We start from the raw sequence: 21,358 nt of genomic DNA on the forward strand, positions 1-21,358 counted from the left end.
TGCACTGGCCTTAACCTTGGGATTCCTTCTGCTTCAGCCTCCTAAGTAGCTTCATATATGCAATTTTATATTTTTATTTCTTCTTTCCTTTTTCTCTAGTCCTGAGGATTGAATCTAGGGGGGACTCTACCATTGAGCTGTAATCCCAGCCTTTTTCTGAGATAAGGTTTTGTAAATTTCTCAGGCTGATCTCGAATGTCCAATCCTCCTGCCTCAGCCTCCTGAGTGGCTGGGATTGTAGGCATGCACCATTACATCCAGCCTCTTTTATTTTCTCTCCCTTTCTCTTTTTTTCCTTCCTTCCTTCCTTCTTTTCTGCCTTCCTTCCTTTCTTTTATGCTGCCTAGGCTGGTCCGAAACTCCTGGTTTTAAGAGATCCTCCTGCCTCAGCCTCTTGAGTGCTTGAATTATAGGCACATGCCTCCATGCCTGGCTTTAGTTTCGAATTTTCTAGTAGTTTACTAGAATAGGTAAAAAGAAGCAAGTAAAAATAATTTTAATATATCTTATTTAAACAGTCTAATACTATCTACTGAAAATATTATGATTTCAACAAGTAATCAACATTCTAAAATTGTTGAGATAGCCTACTTTTTTATAGTTAGTCTTTGAAATTTGAGGGTTTTTTCATATGCTTGTTTTGTTTTTCTGAGACAAGGTCTCACTATGTAGCCCAAGCTGGCCTTGAACTCCTAGCATCACAATAACCCTCCTGCCTCAGCCTCCTAAGTTCTGGGGATACAGGTGTATGCCACAACACCTGGCTTGAAACCTGATATTTTAAACTTATACAATATCTCAATTTTGCCCCACCACATGCACTGTGTGTGCATGCACCTGCCATCCCAGCACTTTGAGACTGAGGCAGGATAACAATCTGGAGTCCAGCTTGGGCAACTTACTAAGATCCTGTGGGTCTGGGGGTGTAGTTCACTGTGAAGGCTCCGGTTCCATCCCCAGTACTGGGAAAGAAATAATCACTCAAATGTTTCCCTGCTGACTGCCCTGAACTGCTTCCAGAAGGGTGGCAGGACTGGCAGTGCTTTCGTGCTGTTGGGAGAGCCTCCAGCCCCAGGGACTGGGAATGCTGCTCTGGAGACGAAGCCTGAATTTCGCCCACTCCCCTGAGCCATCATGCACAGAACCGGGGTCAAAACCTCACCGTCACATGGGAGGGAGGCCCTGTCAGGCTGACTAGCAGAGGCATGTGCAGGACGGGTCAGAAAGGGGGATCCTTGCATGGAGACATGCTCCAGATTGCACAGTGGGGCCGCTAAGCTCACAAGCTGACATCCAGGGTTCTTTCTCCCTGCAGTCACTCTGGATGGGCAGCCAGCCAGGGACAATGAAGGCCGGAGCGAGAGGGAACTGGGAGACTTCCAGATGCCTCATGCCCTGCACAGAGGCTGAGGAGAGCAGAGCTCCTCCAGGTGGGCTCACTGTCAGTGAAGGGGCCCTGAGTGAGGAAGCAGACGTGGAAGTAGGTGAGTTGCCTGACTTTTCTGTGCCAGTCTGGTGTTGGACAGATCTTACCACTTAGGTAAAAGGAGATCTGTTGGCTGTGGTGGCACACACCTGTAATCCCAACACTAGGGAGGCTGAGGCAGGAGGATCCCCACAAGGCTGAGGCTGACCTGGGCCACACAGTGAGTCCCTCTCTCAAGAAATAAATAAGGAGGCCAGGGATGTAGCTCAGCAGAGTAAGTGCCTGCCTGGCAAGTGTGAGGTAATGAGTTGGATCCCCAGGACCAAAGAAATTAAAAATTAAAAAATAAATAAATAGGTGACTGGGGATTTAGCTCAGCAGCCTAGCGCCTGCCTGGTAAGCATGAGGTCATGAGTTAGATTCTCAGTATAAATAAATAAATAAATAAAATATTTTTTAAAAATGAAAAAAAAAAGAAAAGAAAGGAAGAGGGGCTGGGGATTTAGCTCAGTGATGCAGTGCCTACCTGGCAAGCATGAGGCCCTGAGTTCAATTCCTGATACCAAAAATAAAATAATAATAAAAAATTTTAAAAATAAAGGAAAGAGGGCCTGGGGATTTAGCTCAGCGGCATAAGCACCTGCCTTGCAAGCAGGCAGTCGTGAGTTCAATCCCCGGTACCGATAAAAAATAAATAAATAAATAAATAAAGGAAAGAAGAAAGAAAGAAGTCTCTGTCATGACAGGTGGTTTCCCCTGTTATAGGCCACCTCCGAGTCTCCTGCTCCAGCACCATCACTGTGCCTTTAGACACACAGACACACACAGAGTTACCACAGTGTCACACAATCCATGACAGAATCATGAGAATCTGAATCATTGGAATCATGGAAGAGAATCATTGGCCCACAAGGCCTCACATACTTCTGTCCCACACCCTAGACACACACCTCTGAGCTTTGGGTTCGTGGTCCTGGGCGGAAACCCCAGTGATGTGGGTGTGAGCCCCTGGGCACCGGAGGTCCCAGGAGACTCACTTCTGATGCTGTGCCCTTTTAGGGGTCTGGGGAGAAGGGGAGCGAGTGGGCAACTCTTTGGGGGCTTGGTGAGACATTTTAATATGTAGACCAGGCTGGCCTTCAACTTGCAATGATCATCTTGCCTCAGTCTCCCCAGTGCTGAGATTACAGGCGGTGCCACCATGCCAGGCTCTTCTCTCCATCCATGGTCACCTATCTCTATTGACTTGCTTCCTCTTTGCCACTGGGCACAGCGCTCACAGCCAAAGGTGAGGTTTTTTCTTTTCTTTAGTACTGGAGAATGAACCTAGCACCTCACTGCACTTTATCAGAACCTACACCCCCAGCCCAAATCTGTGGGATTATAAAGATCAAGCCCTCGGCTGCCCTGGCTCCAGTTCTTGGGCACAGCCCTGGGAGCCAGCTTCTCGTCCCCAAGTTGGCCATCAGTGTGCTTGGCTTGCTGGTCCTCCTGCCCAGCCTGCTCCTTTCTTCCTCAACCTGACTCGGGGTTCACTCTGGGAGCTGGCTTGAACCCCTTGGGAACTGGCTCCAGTGCATCCCTGGCCCTGGGCAGTGTGTCGGCCCCAGGCGGGGTTCTGGTCTGCCTGGACTGGCTGTAACTACGCACCGTCTCCTCCAGCTGCGCGGCTTCCCCGTAGATGTTAGTCACTAGGACCATGTTGCAGTTTCCCCCTGCGAGAGCAAGACACCGCATGAGTTTCTCCAAGAGACCCCCTTGGGGCCACAGGGGCTGCTCGGAGGACCCTCAAAGGCCCCCAGGGTGAGGCCCTGAGGGCACAGTAGGGCCTCTCTCCCTCTCCCTGTGAGGCACAGCCCGGCAGTCTGTGCTTCTTTGCTTGGCCCGCCCAAGCTGATGCAGTCAGAGTCAAGAGACAGATCTGCAGCTTGTGTGAGGCTGGAGTGTGGGAAAGAGAGAGGGAAGGACAGAAGCCACCTGAGGTCCCTAAAAGCAAAGCCAAAGAGAACTGCAGAGGAGGACAGTGCAGGGTGGGCTGAGGGAGGGCCAAGAAAGACAGTGAGCCAAGGCTTTGCTCACCATGTCATTCAGTCACTCAGCTAACAGCGAGAAACCAGCCGCTGTGTCAACAAGCACTGCACGCATGCTTGGGGACAGAAGATCACAAGACAAAGCCTCTACTGCTCTGAAAGAGTAAGGGTAGGGTGCTGGGCACAGAGGCACATGTCTGTAATCCCAGCACGGAGGAGGCAGAGGCAGGAGGATGGCTGTGAAGTTTGAGTCCAGCCTGGGCTACACAGAGAGTTCAAGATCAGCCTGAACTATATGCAGCAAGATCCTGTCTCAGAAATGAATGAATGAGGAAGGGAGAAAATAACAAGCGAGCCTGTCCTGTCAACAGTCTTCTAGGCTGTGAAGGATCCTACAGCCTGGTGGAGGAGTGGAAAGAGATTTCCCAGCAGAGATGAAAGCGGAAAGAGAGGCACAAACAGCACAGTGGGTCTTGGCTGCAAGAAGGGACCCCCAGAGGCGGGGTGTGAGTGTGTGCATGCTCAAGGGGTGTGTGTGTGTGTGTGTGTGTGTGTGTGTGTGTGTGCGCGCGCGCGCGCGCCTGTGCATGCTCAGGGCGGGGAGTGCCGCTGACTCCCACTTCCTGCACAAGGCCTGGCCCTCCCTACAAGGGTCGCCAGCCGCACCCTCACCCAGTGAGTCCTTCAAGGCGTGGGTGAGTTTACACTGGCGGAAAGGAATGTGGTCCCGCTTCTGGTCCCCGAGGGCGATGATGGCCTGCTCCAGGAATGACAGCGACTTGTTGATGTAAGTGGCTTCCTTCAGGACAAGGCCCTCAGACTGCAAATCAGAGGTCAGTTCCACCTGGGGCAGAGTGGGGCTGCCCCACTGAGAGTGGCTGCCCACCTGAAGTGGGTGATGCTACACCAGTGCCTCCAGCCCAGAACCCGGGTCTTGCTCAAGTCCTGAGACCGTGTTCCAGGACCTTTGTTTAATGATGGTAACACCAAGCTGGCGTGGCTGTGCACGCATGTGATCCCAGCACTTAAGGGGCTGAGGCAGGAAAAACTGCCACAAGGTCTGGGCCAACATGGGCTACCCAGTGAGTTCAGGTCAGTCTAACTGTACAGCAAGACCCTGTCCCAAAAAACAAAACAATGGTAACACTAAAATTCACACAGGAACACTGGTGTGAACACATGTGTGAATGCTTCTGCGACTGCAAACACTTCTGTGAACACTCATAGCGAGCCTCATTCGAAGATGCACACTAGTATAAACAGACTAATAACACTTGTACAGAGAGCTGAGCAAGTGTGTGCCTATACATGGGTGCACACATGAATGGCCATGCTCACGTGAACCCTCTGTGGACACCTGTGCTAATACACATACAAACACTTGTTTCAAGGGAAAGCCTCATGCAAATCCTCATAGTCGTGGATAGAGAAATGTCACATGGCATGGAGCAGTTATCAGACACGTATTGAGTCTCAGGCACCTTGCTAAGAATTTAGGAGGCATCGCATCGTTTCATGTTTAGAAAACTCCCAGGAGTGGGAAGTGTCACACCCCTAGCAGCCACCCCTCTGCTGTCTCTGTCCTCCCAAAGCTCCCCCCCCCCACCCAGGAGGGGCGGCCTGAGAGCACAAACAGCAGCAGCAGCTCAAGCGTAGGAGAACCCAGGCACCTCACTCACCCCAGACTTCCCCAGCCTCTCGGAGCCAGCCAGGTCCACCAAGTTAATTTTGGAAGTGATGTACTTTTCCTCGGATAAAGTCCGGGAATGGGCCTACAAAACAATGCATGGTCCTTGTCACAGAGCCGAGCTCCGATTGGGAGATCCCCACAGGAATCCGCACCTCGAACCTTCCCAGGGCTCCACTCACCTCCAGGTAGATGGTGAAGATACAGTGTGACCTGGAAGAGTTTTTGTTCAGGGTGTGGGCGGCTATGATCCTGTTGGTTTCTCCCTAAAGAAGGGAAATGCATTCAACATTTTGAAACATTAAAATGACAAGGCCTATGGATAATTTTTTTCATTTGTTATTTAGTTATTTATTTCTGAGGTACTAGGGATTGAACCAAGAGCCTCTGCACGGAGCTGGGTCTCCTAGCACTTTTTGAGTTTTTATTTTGAGTTGCCCAACCTGGGCTCAGCATCCCAGACTGTTGGTTTTACAGGTTGGCTGGCCTGGAACTTTTGATCTTCCTGCCTCCGCCTCCTGAGTTGAGATTCCAGAAATGCACCACCCAAGTATAATATTGTGTTTGCAGTATTTGGATAGTTAGGCTACTGCTGACATTATCAATTTTCCCATAATGCACATGTTACCTAATTTTTCTAAAAAGAGGAGGCTTATGTTTATATTAAGATAACCTGACTTTTTATTTTTTGAGACAAAGTCTCATAGTGTAGTTCAAGGGCTGACCTTGCACATAACGCCATTTTCCTATGTCAGCCTCCTGAATGCAATAATTCATAACTTTCTTTCTTTTTTTTTTTTTGATACCAAGGAACAAACTCACAACCTCATGCTTGCCAGGCAGATGTGTGCCACTGAGCTACATCCCTGACCCTAATTTGTAAATTTTAATACAGTATATTGAAAGAGTTTTGGCCCAGACAGGACACTGTAGCTGGTGAAGCCTTAGAGGCGGAACCAAGGAGCTCCTATCTCCCCCACCCCTAGGAATTTACCTGTGACTCCATCTCCCCCACCCCTACGAATTTACCTATGGCCCCAAACAAAGACCAATGGGCTACCTGTGCATCCCTAATGACCCCTTAGGTTCCACCCCAAACGGAGGCTACTTATATGCCTCCACTCCACGTGTTCCATGGAGAGATCGCCGAGGGGGGGGGGCGCTGATATGCTACACCCCAGGGGATCCGGGGTATCTCTCCCCACATTCTCAAAATAAAGGTCATTTATATTTCATACTTCTTATCTTTTCAGCCACTGCCGGTCCCCCACAGTTCTATCATATATTATGATTGTTGTTCTTTTTTTTAACTAGTTTTCGTTGTTAACCAATTGCTGTATCTAACGGATACATTAAACATTATCACAGGTATATGTACATAGGAAAAAACCCAGGTTTTGTATAAGATTCAGTACTATCAATAGTTTCAGGCATGTGCTGGGGATCTTGGAACATAGACCCCCAGGCTAAGTGGGGCCCACTGAGCTTTTAGAATGTAGGGAACACACGTCATTTGTATTCTTAAAGGGCCACTAGTCCCTTGTCTTTAATTCACAGTCTGGACTCTATAACCAGAATATATTTAAAAGCGAATGTGGTAAAAACAGCTGTTTGTGGGGAAATCAGTCCCTGTGGAGTGGACTCCTGTCTCCTAAAAGGTTCCCAGGGATGGGAAGAACAAGCCCCAGAGCAGGACTGTCTGTCCTCTAGGGAAAGGGGCTCCTTACTGGGGAGCCAGCAAAGCATGTTCCCATGGCTACGACTCTAGTGCTGTTCTCTGTCTACCCCGGGTACACACCCAGTGACGCTTTCCACCAGGACAAAGGTTCATTTCATCTCTACTCTTGTTTTGTTCTGATTTTGGTTTTCTGAGAAAAGATCTTGCTATGTGGTTCAGGCTGGCCTCAAACTCACTGTGTCACCTGCACACCGCCTGGGCTGGGCCCACATCCTGGGCATGCCTGTCACTCCTGGAACTGTACTTGCACAGAGCAGCTTTGCCCACTCCCTTCCCTGCCCTCAGGGAGTTTCCTCCTTATCCCACCTCCCTGTCCTTTCACCACCAGAGCAAGGACTTGGGTCTGGAAGGTATTAGGTGTGAGGAGTGATTGCTGCTCGCAAAAGGCCTCCCTGTGCCAGGGCCTGGAGCCAGAGCCAGGGTGCCTGGTCCTTAGTCTCCTGACAACTTTCCAGGACCAGCACAACTGGCATCTCTGCTTTTACAGATGAGTAACCTGGGATTAGGATGAAACCTGGATTTGACTCAGGCCCCCAGATTCCAGGTCCTATAGTTTTCATCTTATATTTCAACCCAAATCACAACAAAGAGGCTTTTATTTGCAGCAAAAAAATGGCCTGAGTATTGCGAGACCCTCCATGGCAGAACAGTTGAAGTGGAGGGCACAATGAATCTGGCTGCCTATTTCATGGATGCCTGAGATTGCAAGAAAGTATAGGGGCCAAGTGTGGTGGCCCATGCCTGCAATCCCAGCACTGCAGAGGCTGAAGCAGGAGAAGGCAGCAAGGCTCTTCCTGTCTGGAAAAGTGCCTGGAGCCAGCTGACTCAGCCACCTGCTCCTAACCTGCCCAAGCCTTTAGCTCCCACTTAAAGGTGACAAACCCAGCTGGTCTCCTAGGAGAGCAGGAGAGCAGGCTGCGGTATGACTCAGTGGTAGAAGGCAGGCTTAGCATCGGTAAGGCCCTGGCACCAATTCTCAGCACCAAAATGAAAACAGCAGCAGAACATACAACAAGGCTTGCTGTAGTGGTGCACTCCTGTAACACCCGCTTATGGAGGCTGAGGCAGGAGGATCACTAGTCAGCAAGACCCTGATTCAAAATAAAACCCAAACAAAGAGCTGGGGGGGGAGCTCAGTGGTAGAGCACCCTGGGTTTAGTCTCCGTACCGTACACAAAGGAAACCCTTGTCCTGGCCTTGACTTCCCTCACTTTGTTTTGACATTTTTTCCGGTGCCTGGGGAATGCGCTGCTAGGTCAGTGCTCTGGGCTGGCCTGGCCAAAGCCTCTGACTGTGCCAGTAGCCTCTGTGCCCCAGACAGTCCTCAGCGATCCCCATCTAGGCCCTAGGAATGGACTTCTTTGGAGAAGCTCTTTCGAAATCTTTGGCTTTCCCCTCAGATTCACAAAGGAAATCAAAAGGGCTTTCTTGTTGTTATTATTTATTTAGTTAGTTGTTATTTAAAAAATAGTTAAATTTATTAACCAAAAATTTTCTTTCCTTTTTCTTCAGTGCTGGGGATCAAACCCAGGGCCTTGCATATTCTAGGCAGCACTCCACTACTGAGCTACACCTCTAATCCCCTGCAGACAGGCTAAGGGAGTGGGTCACAAAAGCCCAGCATAGAATGTTGTGACAGTCACAGCTGCACAGATCAAGGCTGTGGTTGTCTTGGGGAGGGGGCAGGAAGTGACTTCGAATGGGCCCAGGGAACTCTTGGGGGTGAAGCAGCATTGTGTGTGCGTGTATGTATCCGTGATACTGAACTCAAGGCCTCTGTACTGTCCTCCAGCCCCAGACCAGTGTTTAAAAAAGTTTTTCTTTGAGACACGGACCTGCTAAGCAAACTAAGTTTCCCAGACTGGTCTCAAACTTGTGATCCTCCTGCCTCAGCCTCCCAGAATGCTGGCATTACAGTGTGTACCATCAATGCCCTGTTTGAAGTAGCATTTCTAAAATGGGATTGTGCTGATGGTTGCATGACTCTGTAATTTACTAAAAACCAAGGAATTGCAAACTTAAAACAGCAGATTTTATGATAATTAAGTGATAATCAATAAAACTGCTTTTCAGGACAAATTACATAGATGGCCTCAGGAGATTTGTGACTGCACCTTTGCATCTGGAGGGAAAAAAGACCTTTGTGGTGGCAGCAGTGGGACATTCATGTCTTACTGCTGTCCCCAACATGTTCTCTTAGCACACTGGAACCTAATCTTCTCTTTAGTTATGGGTATTATATTTTTCCATTTCCAAAAGTTCTTTTTATTCCCCACTACTGGGGATTGAACCCAGGGCCTTCACATGGAGCTATCTTTTTTTCTTTGAGACAGGGTCTCACTATCACTATTCAGTTTAGGCTAGTCTTGAACTCACAGTTATCCTCCTGCCTCAGCCTCCCAAGTTCTAGAATTACAGACAAGCACCACCATGCCCGGCTTTCAGTTCTAGCTGAATTTGTTAAATGAGCACATGTTAATCTTCATTCTCATGATCAAAGTAAGATCCTAAGGAGGAAGGAGGGGAGGGGAAGAGAGAAAAAGAGAGCTCAGGCCAGGCCAGGAAGCCCTTGACTCCATCATCTCACCTCAAATAGGAGGCTGAAGGCATCCTCCTCCTGGCTGGTGAGGTGGACCGACAGGCCCTTAATGAAGATCCCCTGGGTGTTTTCCACGATGGTCATTGGCGTGACGGAGGTGCCCACATATGGCAGAGTGGCCAGGAGATCAAACAGGCTCTCATTGTAGATTTCCAGGTAAGAGATGCGCACTGTGATGGCGTGTGTGGGGCGCTCCTCAATCATCCTGAAGACCTAGGTGGGAGGTGGACAGCAGTCACCACGTAGGACTGAGCAGGCGTCCAGTGTCACCGATCCCAGGGGAACATCTGGAAATATATGGTAAGTCTTGCAGTCTGGCTGGTATGATACTCAACATAGACAACACTGATAATGTTTATTACTTCATTGGGTGATACTAATTATCATCTAATAAGGTCTTGCTATATAGTTCAGGCTGGCCTTGACCTAATTGCATAGCCTGGAATTTGTAGTGATCTTACTGCCTCAGCCTCCCCAGTGCTGGGATTACAGGCGTGCACCACCGTGCCTGGCTTATGGTATGAAAGTTAATTTCATGGTTTTATTTTACTTTTTAAATTGTGGCTAGTAGAAAACTCAGCATCATGCATGTGATTTACTTGGTATTTCAATGAGGTGGCACGGAGTTGAACTATTAAAGTCGAAGATGCTGAGATACTGATGTTTCCACCTTTGTCTCAGAAACCAGAGCATGGGTGGTGGATATACTAGGAGGATGGCCACACTTCTTATACAACGAGCTTGTCAGAACTACAGGTGGGGCTGGGGATTTAGCTCAGTGGTATAAGCGACTGCATGGCGAGCATGAGATCCTGAGTTCGATCCCTGGTACCAAAAACAAACAAACAAACAAACAAACAAACAAACAAAAGAAAAACTACAGATGCTTTCGGGGAAAGGCTGTTTGCCTCCTACCTCCAACCAGACTCCTCACAGATCTGGGCTCTGGACCATCTGCTGCCTCTAGTCACACTTCCCAGGCCATGCTGACATGGTCCTAGAGCTCAGGTCATGCCCTACTTCTTGCCTTTGCCCTATTATTGCTTTAATTTATTCATTTATTTTGCTGGACGGGGGTTAAACCCAGGCCCTTTGCACTGAGTGAATTAGCTTTTAAATTTTTGAACCAGTGTCTTGTTAAGCCACTGAACTGCTCCGGCCGGGCTTGAACTTGTACTCCTCCTGCCTCAGCCTTTCAGAGTGCTGCGATCTGAGGTGTGTGCCATTGTACCCAGCTTGTCTTGCTCTTTCTGGAGCTATGGGGTGGAAGAAGCCAGAGCAGGCCTATCTTCTACACATGAAAATCAGGGAGCTCAGAAAGGGCCCATATTCCACTCTTTAAAACCGGAAGGAACAAGAGTGAGACTTCAAAATCCTTGTTACAGGATTGCAGGCCTTCAGAGCAGTGGGAGGTGGATAGCCTGTCTGCCCCTTTTCATAAATGAGGAAATGGCTTAGGGGACATGGCCAATCTGCAGCCTGGTCCCTTAGTGTCCTAGGCCTCTTCCCACCCCGCTCTCAGCCACAAGTCCTGTCTGGGGCCCTGGTGCCTGTTCTAGTCACAGCTCCACTGAGGGCTGGACCCACCATCTGCAGCAGCCAGCATGGGGTCGGCAGCATGTATGACAAAGGGGACCTGGGTGGCCTCCCACCCGTGGGCCCGCTCTACCTGCTGCAGGGCACGGGGCAGAATTCCACGGTGCCTGTAGTTCTCGGTGGCCCCCGTCATAGTGTACGTCTTGCCAGCTCCCGTCTGCCCGTAGCACATGATGGTGCCTGCAAACATTTCAAAACACATCTCAGTGACATCCAGGAAACTGTTCTGAGCACAGCCAGCACACACGCCAGGAGCCAGCCAGGACCAGGGAGTGAAGGCTGCTAGCAACTTCAGGAATGCCACTGTGGAGGGTGGTGAGTAAGCAGGGGCACAGGGACAAGAAGAGTCAAGATGTGCTCCTCTGCCCTGAATCTGCAGTCTACCCCTACTCTACTGCTTCCCAGGCCAAGGATACTCTGGCCCTAGGGCCTCTGAGTACAGGACTCTCAGCGGATAGGGAGCTGGAAGATTAGTCCAGCCCTTCCCTAGTGTGGCCAGGAACTGCCTGGGTCCCAGGGCTGCTGGGAGGCATTGACCTGCCCACCCAGGCTCAAGGACAGATGGAGTGGGAATGGCACTTTCTTTCACAGTAAGGATGCAGTACCTGCAGGACCCAGAGGGCTCTGAGTGGCTCCTGGGCCACTTCCAGAACTGGGCTGCCATGATTGGCCTCTGATCTGATCCCCTGACCACCCTGGGAGGCTTTCATTTGTGCTCCTGCTGTGCTCTGGGTCTACCAGGCTCCGGAACACAGAACACAGGTCACCAGATGCGTGGCTGCTCCCGGAGCTGGACCCCATCCCAAAGGCTGTTTCCAAGTATGGATGTGGCTGACCTGCCAGGGCAGCCTACAGGTGTGGGATTCGCATTCACCCTCAGGGCTCTCCTTCCTAGGGTTCAGGTGAGAGCTTGAGTCACAGACCAGCTATTACCCCAATACAAGCAAAGCTATCAACTTAGTGGAGACGCCGGGCCTTTTGTGGTTCCACAACACAAGGGCCCTCCTGGCACACCAGGGATAGTGGCACACATCTGAGATCCCAGCACTCTGAGAGGCTGAGGCAGGAGGACTGCAACCTCCTGGGCCCTGGATCCTCTGTCTCCATCTCCTGGGGCCAGGTGCTCTAGGGTGTCATGACCTCCCATAATATCCCACACTCAGTGGACCACACCTGTGTCCCAACAGGATAAATTTCAATGTTTGGGTGTCCGCACTCAATAGACTTTTAAAATAGAAGACCTGAAACTTACACAGTTGGAGCCTCGAGGCTGGCGCAGTCACAGAGAAGTTTGGCTAGCATTTAGAAGGTTGAGGGTCTGATCCCCAGCACCAGAAACAAAAACAAAAACAAAAAAAAATCTTGCAAAACAAGGAACATTCTAGTCAGCAGCCACCAGATGGCAAAGTGGACAAATTGTGACTTTGCAACACTTTTGATATTTATTGGGTTTTTTTGTTTTGTTTTGTTTTGGCTTTTGAGACAGGGTCTTTCTATGTACTTGAGGTTGGCTTTAAACTCATTATGTAACCCAAGATAACCTCAAACTCCTGGTGATTCTCCTGCCTCAGCCTCCCAAGTACTGGGGTTACATGTGTGTTCCACCATGCTCAGCTTATATTTTATATCTTTTAAAGGAATGTCTGGGAATTTTTTTGGCAGGGGGCAGTGCTGGATATGGCCCTGGTTTTTTTTTTTAAGATTTTAAAACAATCTTAGAATTTCCAAGTTTGTAAAACTTTCTCAATAAAGCTTCCCCTTCCCCAGGCATGATGGCACATGCCTATTATTCTAGCACTCAGGAGGCTGAGACAGGAGGATCACCATGAGTTTGGGGTCAGCCTGCATAATTTAGCAACTTAAGACCCAGTCCTAAAAGGAAAAAAAGCCAGGCATGGTGGCATATACCTGTGTTGAATGTGGGGCCCCTTGTACATGTTAGACAAGTGCTCTACCCTGGCCCCAGGTATCTACACTCCAGGCCCTTTATATTTTATTTTTTATTTAGTGAGACAGAGTCTCACCAAATTTTCCTAGACAACAATTTTTTGTCTTTTTGAGACAGGGGATCACAATGCAGTTCAGGCTGGCCTTGAGCTTACTTTGTAGCCCAGGCTGGTGTCTAACTCACAAAGATCCTCCGGCCTCAGCCTCCTGAGTGTTGGGAATACAGATATGTACCACCACACGGGGCTTTAGATTAGAAAATTTGTGATACTCCTGCCTCCTCCTGGGACTGAACCATTTGTCACCATATCTGGCTAGACTTAGGGTCTTTTAATCATTCTAGGAAGGCAGGACCCTGAGGACACTGGATCAAGTCATGCTCACCACAGCACCAAGAAGCAGTAAAATTTCTACCTTAATAACATGGAGATGAATAAGCGTGTAAATGCTAGTAAGTGAGATTATATTTTATGTTATTCACCATAAAGTACTTGTATCTCTTCCTCACAGAAAGGGCTGCCCAGGCTCTTAGGAAACATAAGTTAATTAGCTAAATTACCATTGTAGCCATCCAGGGCCTGAGAAACCACATCCTTTGCGACTGTCTCATAAACCAGGTCCTGGGAGGCATTGTGAAGAACTCCGTCCAGCTTGAAGGACCAGTCTGTCTGCTGGTTATTGACAACTCCTTTCCGAGTGTCTTTTTTTAAGTGAATATCAATGCTCTAAGAAAAAAGAGAAGAAAAGGTACTTATTAGTACACTGTTGCCAGAAAACAAAACAAACCACTATGGACAACTGGGAGTGCTTGTGTACCCCTGTAATCCTACCACTTGGGAGGCTGAGGCAGGAGGATCACCAAGAGTATTGAGGCCAGTCTGCGTTACTAGCAAGACCCTGTCTCAAAAAACAAAACAAGGGCTGGGGATTTAGCTCAGCTGCATAAGCGCCTGCCTTGCAAGCGCATATCCGTGAGTTCAAACCCTGGTACTGGTAAAAAAAAAAAAAAACATAAAAGAACCAAACCGAAACAAAACACCCAAATCACTGAGACCTGAGGCCTGAGTTGGAGAAAATAGAGGAGTGAGCTTTAGGGTGAACAGGTGCTAAATCTGGAGGAATTCCTTGGAATGGGAGAAAGCAGCTCCTGTGGGGAGGTCACACAATCCTGAGGGGGCAGGTAACTTTCACCATTAGGTTCCAACCAGTACATGGGGCTAGGCACGTTTATCATGTTTTTTGTCTATTTGTCTGGTTTTTGGTGGTGGTGGTGGTGGTTTTTGTATAGTGGGGTCACTATATAGTTCAGACTGGTCTTGAACTTGCAATCCTCCTGCCTTGGCCTCCTGAAGTCTGGGATTCCAGGCAGGCATCACCATGCCTGGCTTCATGTTCTTTTTTTTTTTTTTTTTTGTCTTTTTCCTTTTTATCAGTACCAGGGATCGAACTCACGACTGCCTGCTTCCAAGGCAGGCGCTTATGCCGCTGAGCTAAATCCCCAGCTCCTTGGCTTCATGTTCTTAATAAACAAAGCTTAGATATGTCCCTTCAGTACAGAGAGCCCCTGGATTAGATGCAAGGAACCAGGCCCGGGGTGACAGTGGAGGGCCCCCTTCTGTTCTACAATGTGAGGAGCTCCTCCATCCACACTGGGGCCCTGGGCCAGGTTGGAACAGCACAGAAAGGCTCTGGGCTTCACAGACACAGTCACTGTTTGGTGTCACAGTAAACTGATGGGGCCCATCCTCCTTGTCCTCTGCAGATTTTCTATGCAGGCACTTGGACCAGCCATGGTGGCAGAAGCTAGCCAAAGGACATCCTGGGTAAAGTCAGTTCCCAGTAAGATTCCTCTTGATGGGGCTGGGGATTTAGCTCAGCAGCATAAGCGCCTGCCTTGCAAGCAGGCAGTCGTGAGTTCAATCCCTGGTACTGATAAAAACGAAAAAAATTCCTCTTAATGGAGATTCTGGGTGTAAACATTCTCTTGCTCCAACCTTTTTGTTTGTTTGTTTGTTTTTCAAAACAGGCTATTGCTATTTAGTTCAAGGCTGACCTCAAACTCACAGTGATCCTCCTGTTTCAGCCTCCGAAGTGCTAGAATTCCAGGTATGAGCCACCAGGCCCACCTTTGTGCTTAAATCTCCACCTGGCTACTCTAATTCCTGACCTAAGACCTGGATTTGCAGAGTAAAACTAAGACTAAGAAAGACAAGTCTGGATCTTTCACTTACTAAACACTCTATGCTTCTGTGCTCTCTGAGACCAGGTTATGCAGAGGAACACGTCACAGGGCTGCATCTGAGCTCTTCTCTGACTGCTGGGACCTCTGAGGCATCCTTAAGTTGCCCACTGAGAGATTATATAACCACAGCTCTGACCACCAGAAAGTTCTGTAAGTGCGAGCAGATGGGGGGGATACAAAGCTATTACCACTAAAATGATCGTAAGGCTCTTAGGGATGGGGCCTAGCTGCACTGTGAGGGTGTGGTGGAGATACAGAGTGCCCCCAATCCATTTGAACTTCAACCCACACTGCCTGGGTCCTTAACCGGTGGTTGTTCAGAAACAGGGTTGAACAGTACTGACACAGGACAGACAGCAAGGCCCCACAGTGGGCGAGGGCAGAAACACACACTTACCTTGCTGTCATTTCCATACTTGATCATTTCGTGGGCGAAGTCATCAGTGGGCTTGACGCGCACAAAGGTGTGAACCTTCTTCTTGGAGCCCATCTTCGCTAAAAGGAAAAGAACAAGGCCTCGCTCAGTGCCAAGCATCCAATACCAGTGGGGTGGAGCATCAAGGAAACCAGAAGAATGAGGTGCAGGTGCTCTCCTGTCCTGTGAGAGCCACTCTCCCTCCCTCCCGGCGCTGGCCAGTGCCCTTCCCAAAGGACCCTGTTTGGCAAGCACTGAACTTCCAAAGGCTTTGACCTCAAAGAGACTGAAATAAAAAGCAACTGTAATCCTCTCTTTAGTGGTTTGTGTTTCTGCAAATATTATGCATCTAAGATGCATTCACTTCTGCTTGGCCTCACATATATTTTTTTGTAACGTCCTATGAAATGTTAAAAGTAGGATTTTCCTTTTTTTATTCTTTTTCTTTTGTGTGTGTCTTTTTTTTTTTTTTTTTGTCTTTTTCATCTTTATCGGTACCAGGGATCGAACTCACGACTGCCTGCTTGCAAGGCAGGCGCTTATGCCACTGAGCTAAATCCCCAGCCCCTTGTGTGTGTCTTTGTGTGGTATTAGGAAAGGAACCCAGGACCTTTGCACTGAGCTACATTCCCAGGCCTTTTATTACTTTTTGAGACAGGATCTCACTAAGTTGTCCAGGCTAGGTTCAAACTTGGAATCCTCCTGCCTTAGCCTCCTAGAATCCTGGGATTATAGGCATGTGCCACCACACCTAGAAAAACTGTCTTTCAGCGGCCTAAGCACCTGTCTTGTAAGCAGGCAGTCGTGAGTTCAATCCCCGGTACTGATAAAAAAGAAAAAGACACACCCAAAAAAAAAAAAAAGAAAAAAAAAAAAAAAGAAAAACTGTCTTTGTTAACTCACTTTGCTTCGACACACTTTCTGTACCTCCAGCTGACCAACTGGATCATATAAAAGATCCCCTAGCAGGGCAGTCCAGCCTAGTGGTCCATTGTCAGTCTTTCTTCTCTCATTCCACGGACAGAAACCACAGTTCCCTACTCCCTCTCCCTCCCCTGAAATGGAAGTACACTCTCACCAGTTTCTTTCAGGCAGCCGCAAGTGCATTTGTCTTCCCTCATTTATCCCATCACACACGACCACGGTTTGTACACTCATGACAGAAGGTTAACCATTGGATGCAGCTCTGTGCAGCGGATGGGACAGGATGCCCAGCATCTGAAGAGCTTTCTAACAAACTTATGTAATGTTAATTTTTTTTTTTTTTGGTACTGCAAACCAAACTCATGACCTTTCACTTGCCAAGCAGGTACCTGTGCTGCTGAACTAAATCCCTGGCTCAATGTTAAATTTCTTAATCTAATTTTTTGTCGTTTTTTAAAAAACAGTCTCATTAAGAGTTCAGTCTGGCCTTGAACTCACAGCGATCTTCCTATCTCAGGTTCCTGGGGACTGGGATTACAGGTATGCAGCACCACACCTGCCTTTAAAGCTAATTTCAAAGACCTCTGTTATTAAAAAAAAAAAAAAAAAAAAAGAACCACTCAGGTATAACATGAATTTCTTTCAATTAATGAATTATTATTTTTAAAGCACATGAAGTCTAGGTTTGGTGATATACATCTGTAATTCCAGTGTTCTGGGAAGCTGAGGCAGGAGGATCACAAATTTGAGCCCAGTCCAGGAAACTTTGTGAGTTAGGGAAACACTGTCAAAGTCAAAAATATAAAGAGCTGTGTGTTTGTATTCACTTTGCCTGGAGCAGCCCAAAGTTGACAAAGACAGTGGTTGTATCGAACTCCTCCAGAGACGTGAAGGAGTGGCCCTAGTAACACGGCTTCTGTGCATATCACCGCTCCTCAGTGAGCTCTGCCTGTCTGTCGTGTTCCTGGGCCTGACCAGGTAGCTTAGTTCCTGTCCTGCCTCTGTCTGAGCCAGTTGAGAGACCTCATCAAGCGACAGGCAATTTTGTTCCAGGAAGAGGCTGTGTGTGGATGCCAAGATGATTCGGTTCTCCTTTCAGAAGTACGAATTTGTCCCCACGCCAGAAAGGATGCGTCTTGGGGAACAGGTCTCTCCTGGCTTCCGTGGCTCCTTAGATCAGATTGTTAATGGCAGTGCGTAAACACTATGATCCCCAGAGTGAAATGCTTCTGTAACCAAGAGTGAGTACTGGGAAGCCAGTAATCTTCCAAACCCTTTGGTGGCTCTTCACATTCTCTTGCTGTGAGTTTCTTGGGTCTGAAATGATTATTCTGTTTGGTTAATATGAAGCATATTGATTGCGCGCGCGCGCGCACACACACACACACACACACACACACACGCAAGGGCTAGGGAGGAAGTTCAGTGTGAAGGTCCTAGGTTCAATCCTTAGCATCACAAAAAAGTTTGTTAAATAAATAGCAACGTTTTATATATAATTTACTAAGAGAGGCTCAGTGCTGTTACCTAACAATAATTATTCTAGATTTTTAACATATTAATTTCCTTTCTCATTTCCAGACACAATTTGTGGTGATTCTTTGATTTCCTCTTATAATAATATCATCAAGTGGTGTTAAGAAGTGTCCTTATAGGAGCCAGTTAAATAGAGACAGGTGTAGATTTTTTAGTTTAGTTTCAATGATGTGGGCAAAATAAAACCATGACCTCTCATATCTCCTGCAGCTGTCAAATCGAGTGAGTGAACATGGTACTTACACAGTGTGTTTGCACTTGCTACATCCCTCAGGTCACTACTTCATGGAAGTCCTTTTCCTAGATGCTGTGGGACATAGCATGTAGCATTTTTTATTTTTAGAAAATGAATCTGGGGGCTGGGGATTTAGCTCAATGGCATAAGCGCCTGCCTTACAAGCAGGCAGTCATGAGTTTGATCCCTGGTACCGATAAAAAGGAAAAAGACAAAAAAAAAAAAAAAAAAAAAAAAGAAAAAAGAAAAAGAAAATGAATCTGGTCAAGTGTGGTGGTCCACACCTGTAATTCCAGCACTTGGGAGCCTGAGGCACAACTGCCTTACATTCGAGGCCAGTCTAGGCTACATAGTGAGTTCAAGGCCAGCCTGAACTGCATGAGACTCTATGGGAAAAAAAAACAAAAAATAAAATTAATCTAAAAGATATTGGGGTGAGCAACAGAAGCCCTAACATTATTTTTTGTCTGCAAAATTGAGCTTTAGAAATAAAAAGCTACAGATAGCTCTAGCACAAGCCCCCAAACTGAGGAAAATGGAGAACATATCTCATGACTAACTGCAGTTTGATTTATACTACTAGGAAGTTGAGGGAAGAGGGAATTTGGTTTTGACTCAAACACATACACAATTTCTAAAATCCCCACACCAGAACCACTTCCCATGCCAGCACCAAGGGCCAATCCTCGGGCCCGGAAGTTCAAATGCCATCCAGAGTGCCCTCTGAAAGAGACCATGAAGAAGCAGGGGAGCTCTGGGAGCAGGTGTCCAAGTCTCCCTCTCTGGAGTCCCTGCCTGCCAACAGCACGAGGGTAACACAGGCCAGGCCACAGCAGCCCCCAGAGCCTTCCCGGTCTCTGCCCTGAAATTGCCAACATGCACATGCAGTTGCCCAGTCTGTCCCTTTCATGCTAATGCCATGACTCCAAGCATGCCAGGAGCTATATCCTCATGCAATAAGCCTTTCCTGTGACCTTCTACTTAGCATCCCCTGGATACCCAGACATTTGGGGACCCCCATGCCACTGTACACTTACTGAAACACTGCTTGTTACCATTTCTATGCCGCTTCATTTATGTGGGTTTCAGCTCCCAAGCCCAAATTACTGGTGAGATGTCAGAGGGCAAGTTCTGCGCCTTCTATGTCTTTTGAATCCCCCCCGCCCAACAATATCCAGAACAGCGCCTGGTACAGAGCGGGTGGGGGGGTCAGGAAATGGTGGTTGGCAGTGATGGTCAGGGCCAGAAGTCACAGGGTGGCTGAGTCTCCACATCTGCGTCCATCTTCAATCACTACTGAGAGAATCCCAAGGGATATGTAATGTCCCTCACCTCCTACACTACCTTCAGCCCTTCTGCAAGCCAGCACTTGGTTTCCAGGTATAAAAAGCCATGCTTGGCTCCTCACTGCATCTCCTTTTTAACAGGATTTTCTTCCTCACGACGCTGCGGGGAAACCCCTGTCTTTTAGGCATCATCCTTCATATGCTGCTGTTAGGAGATCTCTGTGCTAAGACTCACGGCTTCCCCGTTTGTTTTAGGAATGGGAATGGGGCATCCCTGAAGGCTCACAAGAGACGGACTGTAGGCAATAGGCAGGTCTGTATCTTCCAGTGCTCTTGCCCAGACCAGGGACAGAGATGGATGTGTTGTAGCAGCAGCCTCTGAACCCAAACTATAGAGTTCGACCACACCCGGCCTTGGACTGGACACAAGCCTTGCATCCAGGCAGAAGTAGCCTTTCTCCTTTTCCTCACCTAACGTGAAGGAGCTGTGTGTGGAGTGTGCGCAGCAGGAGGCGTTGGGTCACACCTGTCCCTCTCTGGGGTGGATCTGTAAAGTGACAGCCTCGAGCTGATGATCCCGAAGCCCTTTCCAGTTCGAAAACTGAGGAGTGAAGAGTCCAGACGACTTCTGGTTCTTCGCCTCACAACATCTGTGTCTTGGGCGCTACGTGGGACCCTCGTGAGGCCAGGGAACATTAGCTCCAAAAACCCCAAGTTACTGACAGGCTGAAAGGGGTCCTGGGGTGCCTCGCCCTCTTCCGCCTAGGTTTCACAAATAAATACTCTAAGCCGGGATCTCCTGAGTACAGCGCGCTAGGACCTCAGTCAGCCACTGCCTGCGGCCCGGACGCACACCCCATCGGGGCTCCCTTCGCCCAAACCCCAAGCGCATGTGGCCCCTGCTTACCCCTTGCGAGGCAGCGGCACTTTCTGAGCGCGACAGCGGCAAGTGCAGCAATCCAAACTGCACGAGACCGGGTCACTACGGGCTGGGCAGCTGGGCAGTGTATACAGTCGCCATGGTAACAGGCCGCTTCCGGATTTCCGGAAGTGCCTTAGAGTGTGGCGGAAATGAAATCCAAAGACCTCTTTCGGTGATACGAGTAAGATCAAGGACGAATCAGAAAACGGCAAATGGGACCCATTAACCTAGAAAGACTACAGCAGGTGTATGCACAAAGCCGAGGCTATGAGAACGGGGAAACGCAGGCTGTGGTTGAACCAGGAAGCGGGGCGGCCGGGCTTCCGGCGCAGAGAAGTTTGCGCCTACGGCTGCCGCGCGGGCTCATCTAATTGCAGCTCCGCGCTGAGAGCTGTAGTCGGCGTGCGCTCTCGCCCCGCCCTGATTAGTGTGGAGCCCGCCGGCCGGGCCTGCGCAGTCGCGGCGGCCGGGGAAGATGGTGGAGGACGGCGCGGAGGAGCTTGAGGACCTGGTGCACTTCTCAGTGTCCGAGTTGCCTAGTCGCGGCTACGGCGTCATGGAGGAGATCCGACGGCAGGGCAAACTGTGCGACGTGACGCTCAAGGTGCCGCGGGCTGGGCGGCGACTGGCTGGGTGGAGAGGAGCGGAACCAGAATCAAAGAGGGGCGGGGGCCAGGGGCAGAGAGGACAGGGGCCGAGGGATGGAGACCGAGACTAGAGGAGACTGAGCTGGTAAGAGAGGGGGATGCAGGCCAAGCTGGGAGGGACGAGGGAA

At 48.9% G+C, this 21,358-nt stretch overlaps 2 protein-coding genes across 10 annotated transcripts in view; one reads left to right on the plus strand and one right to left on the minus strand.

The window, feature by feature from the left end:
• The window catches only part of Kif9 (kinesin family member 9), a 37,917-nt gene extending 17,103 nt beyond the window's left edge, over positions 1 to 20,814 (minus strand). For 3 of the 8 annotated variants that reach the window (XR_010051591.1, XM_063261081.1, XM_063261078.1), the window contains exons 1-10: positions 20,569 to 20,814; positions 19,413 to 19,671; positions 15,663 to 15,760; positions 13,583 to 13,748; positions 11,150 to 11,256; positions 9,469 to 9,693; positions 5,326 to 5,409; positions 5,136 to 5,228; positions 4,129 to 4,276; positions 3,077 to 3,141 (exon numbers count right to left, since the gene is read on the minus strand). Coding sequence is in view for 2 of the 8 variants with exons in the window: in XM_063261081.1 (XP_063117151.1) it covers positions 3,077 to 3,141; positions 4,129 to 4,276; positions 5,136 to 5,228; positions 5,326 to 5,409; positions 9,469 to 9,693; positions 11,150 to 11,256; positions 13,583 to 13,748; positions 15,663 to 15,760; positions 19,413 to 19,449 (1,023 nt within the window). In the remaining 6 variants the exon portion in view is untranslated. Of the gene's footprint in view, positions 1 to 3,076; positions 3,142 to 4,128; positions 4,277 to 5,135; positions 5,229 to 5,325; positions 5,410 to 9,468; positions 9,768 to 11,149; positions 11,257 to 13,582; positions 13,749 to 15,662; positions 15,761 to 19,412; positions 19,672 to 20,568 lie in introns of those variants that run through there. The other 5 variants (XR_010051592.1, XR_010051593.1, XR_010051595.1 and 2 more) reach the window with 5 other exon arrangements.
• Positions 20,815 to 20,911: 97 nt separating this feature from the next.
• Klhl18 (kelch like family member 18) overlaps positions 20,912 to 21,358 on the plus strand; it is a 61,722-nt gene continuing 61,275 nt past the window's right edge. The window contains exon 1 of one of the 2 annotated variants that reach the window (XM_013160209.2): positions 20,912 to 21,187. In XM_013160209.2, the coding sequence (XP_013015663.1) occupies positions 21,059 to 21,187 (129 nt within the window). In that variant the 5' untranslated portion in view covers positions 20,912 to 21,058. The remainder of the gene's footprint in view (positions 21,188 to 21,358) is intronic. The other variant, XM_003477040.4, reaches the window with a different exon arrangement.

Source organism: Cavia porcellus, unplaced genomic scaffold, assembly GCF_034190915.1.
Source record: "Cavia porcellus strain 051 isolate PalLab524CR breed Dunkin Hartley unplaced genomic scaffold, mCavPor4.1 scaffold_14, whole genome shotgun sequence".
Lineage (NCBI taxonomy): Eukaryota > Metazoa > Chordata > Mammalia > Rodentia > Caviidae > Cavia > Cavia porcellus.